The 4414-nt window shown below is 47.3% G+C and overlaps 1 protein-coding gene across 1 annotated transcript in view; it reads left to right on the forward strand.

The window, feature by feature from the left end:
* The window catches only part of kcnh5b (potassium voltage-gated channel, subfamily H (eag-related), member 5b), a 30296-nt gene that overhangs the window by 746 nt on the left and 25136 nt on the right, over positions 1–4414 (forward strand). The window contains exons 3-4 of the mRNA XM_037977956.1: positions 37–194; positions 553–824. Of these exons, the coding sequence (XP_037833884.1) occupies positions 37–194; positions 553–824 (430 nt within the window). The remainder of the gene's footprint in view (positions 1–36; positions 195–552; positions 825–4414) is intronic.

Below are 4414 nucleotides of genomic sequence, written 5' to 3' on the forward strand. Positions count from 1 at the left end.
CCTCCTCCTCCCTCTCCTCCTCCTCCTCCTCTCCAGGGCATCAGCAGTCTGTTCAGCTCTCTGAAGGTGGTCCGTCTGCTCCGTTTGGGTCGGGTTGCCAGGAAACTGGACCACTACCTGGAGTACGGCGCTGCGGTTCTGGTCCTGTTGGTCTGTGTCTTTGGACTGGTGGCCCACTGGCTGGCCTGTATCTGGTACGCTCTTTGTTCCTGGGGGGCCACGGGGGGCTCACATCCTCACTGAGCCTAACCAGAACTCTAGGATGGAACGAACCCCTCAGAACCTGGGTGGTCTCTGCAGGGTGTTGCTGAGGTAGAACTCAGGGGACTCTCTATGACCCTGAAAGTGGAACCGGTCCAGACCTTCCCAGACCTTCTGTAGCGAGGTCTTGGTGGTGACAGCGTGCCTCGGTTCTGATTAGATCCCGCCCACTCTGTAAGGTGTTGGCTTGTAGGATCTATCCAATGCAAGATGGCCGCCACATGTAACACTAAAATGGCTACAACTCAGTCACAAGTTGTGTTTTGTTGTTTGTCTCCTTCTCTCCATCAGGTACAGCATTGGAGATTATGAGGTCATCGATGAAGCCACCAACACCATTAAAATGGACAGCTGGCTTTACCAGCTGGCTATCAGCATCGGCTCCCCCTACAGGTACAACGCCAACGGCACGGGCCGATGGGAGGGCGGTCCTGGGAAGGACTCGCTGTACATCACCTCTCTGTACTTCACCATGACCAGTTTAACCACCATCGGCTTCGGCAACATCGCTCCCACCACAGACGGAGAGAAGATCTTCTCTGTGGCCATGATGATGGTGGGATGTGAGTATGAGCTTCACTGCTGCTGTTTGGATTTAAAGGGATAGTTTGGGTATCTACCTGCAGCAGTCAGCAGGTGGTTTGGAGGATGATGACTCCACTATGACTTAAAGCTTCAGCCCGACTGTGGATGATCTGTGCACGGCTGCCCTGGGTTCCTCATACAGGGGTTAAAGTTCTCCGTCACCACGACAGATTTCTGTAAAAATGAGAAGTTTTTGTTCTGGTCCCATTAAAGCCATCCGATCTTATGAAACAGGGATTAAACTGACGCTGCTTTCAACAAATAAAACCAATCAGAGCCAAAGTTTTATCCAATCAGAGCAGAGCGGGGCGGGGCCAGCTGCAGCCAGACTTTGTCACTTTATTTAGCGAGTTTTCAGACCTCTACAGACTATTTTAAAAAGTGACTTTCTACTTTTTCTGGTGATTTAGGAGACTTTTAAAGGCTGAAGGCAGGTCTGGTTGTTTCCGCCCAGCAGCAGGTGCTGCAGTCGACCCTCCTCTGGGGGCTCAGTCCTCCTGAGAGGATGAAAGTTGGAACTATGAAACTCAAAATAAAACCAGGAGAGTCTCACAGATAAGTAGTCTGATGGTTAGCAGGTCCTCCTCACCTGTGGGAGGTCAGGGTTTGATCCCTGGTCAAACAGTCACATTGTTATTATTGTTGTTATCCCTGCTCATAGATAATGTTGGTTCCTCATGGTGGTGGCAGCGAATCAGGGTGGAGCTGGGAGGTGGAGCGGTGTTATCGTGTCCAGGATGTGGGGCCCTGGTCTCGAAGCAGGACCGGTCCCGCCGGGTTAGGGCCGGTCCTGGACCAGTCTCGAAGCAGGACCGGTCCTGCCGGGTTAGGACCGGTCCTGGACCAGTCTCGAAGCAGGACTGGACTGCGACTGTTGGAGATAAAAACTGGAGATGTTTCTGTTGCGGTCTCGTTTGTGGCCGCTGAGCCGTGCACGTTGTTTTCTGGCCCACATGATTTGCTCGGCTGGAGTCCACTTTAGAAACGAAGTTTGAGGTTTGGATTAGTTTTTTAATAATTGGGACCTGCCTTTAGAAAAGCGCAGGAGGCAGAGCGTTTCTGTTTATCGAACAGAGGAGAGCACCCACACACATTATACATCCAAACGAGCGGCTCGCCAACGAGACGTGTACTCTTAAGGATGTTTGAAGTTACCATGGCAACGCCACCTAAAAACCCCACAGAAAACAATGAGCAGAGCGCTGAACAGAGTGAAGGGTCACGTGACCTGCGGTGGAGAGGTGTTTGTTCACGTCACCAAACTGCCCCACATCTTTTACTAGAAGCACCACCAATACGTTTCCTGAAAACTTCTGTTCATTAGTTTGGAGATTATCTTGCTAAGAGACAAACCAACATTGGTGGAGGTAAGAATACATTTCTGTCTTCTTTCTGTTTTTACTGTAAAACCTCATGGTTTTCTGTCAGACACCTCTGCAGCCACTGGCAGCAGCTTTAACATTTCTGTCAGTCTTGCTTCTGTTTACTTTTCCTCTACCGTTCAGACATAAAATGTCAACTTCAGCTGTTGCATCAGGAGGTCCTGAGTTTCAGGCAGGAGCAGCTTTGGTCCCTTCAACAATTCAGATATTTTCCACCTTTATTCAAACTGCTTCGTTTATCAGGAGCAGCGAGCTTGAAGGACCCAAACAAGTCATGTGGTTTCTTTTCAGAGTTAAAACTGAGGAATATTAAGGAGTAAATTTCAGTTCAACCAGGATTTAGGGGAAGATGCAGCTCAGCTCTGATAAAAACTGAGGAACAGAAGATTAATGAGACTCCCTGAGGGGAATTTATAAAATCATCTGAACTAATGACACTGATGTGATAAATATGATAACTACTGAGGAGCAAAATGGATCTTTTATCACCACATTAATATGTGTGTACAAAAATCCAGATTTTACTGAGCTCACACGCTGACTTTATTGGACTTAATGAGATCTTCATCCAACAACTAATGGTTTTACATTAAACAACATAACTTTTTAATAAATCATTTGCTGTAACTATAAACTTGCTGTGCTGGTATGAAAGGCAGGCGATAATGTAACCTGTCTGTTTCCAGTGGATGAATTTAAGTAAAACTCTCAGGAAATAACCTGAAGTTATTTTATCAGTTTTAAGCTCCTCTGCTTTCGTGCAGCTTATCTCTGAGTTTTTCCAGAAAGGTTTCCTTCCTCCTGATGGAGTTTGTGTAACAATGTCTACATCCTGCAGGAAACCTTCCTTCACTTCATCAATTATTAATCTGTTTGCACAGTCTGTAAAACACAAAGCTTCTCCTTCAGCGAACGTTTGTTTCTGGCTTCCAGCAGGAGTTGAATGGATCAAACCAGATCTTGTGGATTTAAGGATAGACTGATTTTGTTGATCAGTTTAACAGACTGTGAGGCGTCTCTTCAGGCCACAGCTGCTGTACATTATTCAACACATTTTCTCTGCTTGAATAGACATAAAGGCTGCGCTCCGTCTCTGAAATAATAAACGGAGCGGGTCGGCCTCCATCCTGCTTTTAAAACAAATACTGAAGAGTTTCATCATTCAGGCTCGGAGGGACAGTTTCCTGTCCCTGAAACTCCCAGAATCCAACATTAATCGTCTGGAGATGGAAGCATCAAGTCTCTTCCTCATGAAGCTCCTTGAAGCCTTTAAACCAAGATTCTTTATTCCTTTATTCTTTAGAAATTCTGCTCACTAACTCATCAAAGTTCATACAAACCGTTTACAGAAATGTTCAGTTCAAAAGTAAATTTCCACAACCCACATTCCCATCATCCCCTGCTTCATCCTGTTGGATGTCCTGGAAGTAGAGACCCGACTGGGAGCCGGAAATTGAAGGCACAGAGGACAAGTGCCCCCTAGTGGCTGCTTCCAGGACAGTTTTCTTCTGAGTGACTTAAACAAACCATCATAAAAACTAGAAAACTCACCACCCAGCCGGCCGGAGACGTTTCAGGAGTCACGATGAAATAAGCATTCCTTCGATCAGTGTCCTGTGCAGATGAGACAGAAATAGTTGTAACGTCTGGTCGGATCATGTGTCTGGTCCTGTCCTGCTCTGTCCCCCTTGTCTTCAGTGTCTTCAGCACTAATCTGTCCTGACAGCACAGATGTCTCACCTCGGGGGGAGGGAGCGTGGATCAGTTCTCTGCTGAAGAGCTGAGAGCAAACAGAACAAAGTGCTACCACTGAAACACTAACACTGCGTTTGCATATCGCCCGCTGCTCAACAAATCTTTAAGCCTTCAGAGAATGTCTTGGAGATGACTCTCAGGAACAGAAATTTTTATATTTTCCTGAGATTGATTAGCTATCTTGAATCAGGTTGACTCCAGTTAGAATCTTCCCACTGGTTCACGAGATATTTAACTAACAGATAAACAGAAATATAAACACAAATGTGGGCAGTTACATTATCGCCCATCTTTCCAGGCAGTGGGTGATAAACCCTGCGGGATCACGGGTCTCCCTCAGGCCCCGCGGGATCACGGGTCTCCCTCAGGCCCCGCGGGATCACGGGTCTCCCTCAGACCCCGCAGGATCACGGGTCTCCCTCAGGCCCCGC

This window comes from Kryptolebias marmoratus, linkage group LG10 (genome assembly GCF_001649575.2).
Source record: "Kryptolebias marmoratus isolate JLee-2015 linkage group LG10, ASM164957v2, whole genome shotgun sequence".
NCBI classification, from domain to species: Eukaryota; Metazoa; Chordata; class Actinopteri; order Cyprinodontiformes; family Rivulidae; genus Kryptolebias; species Kryptolebias marmoratus.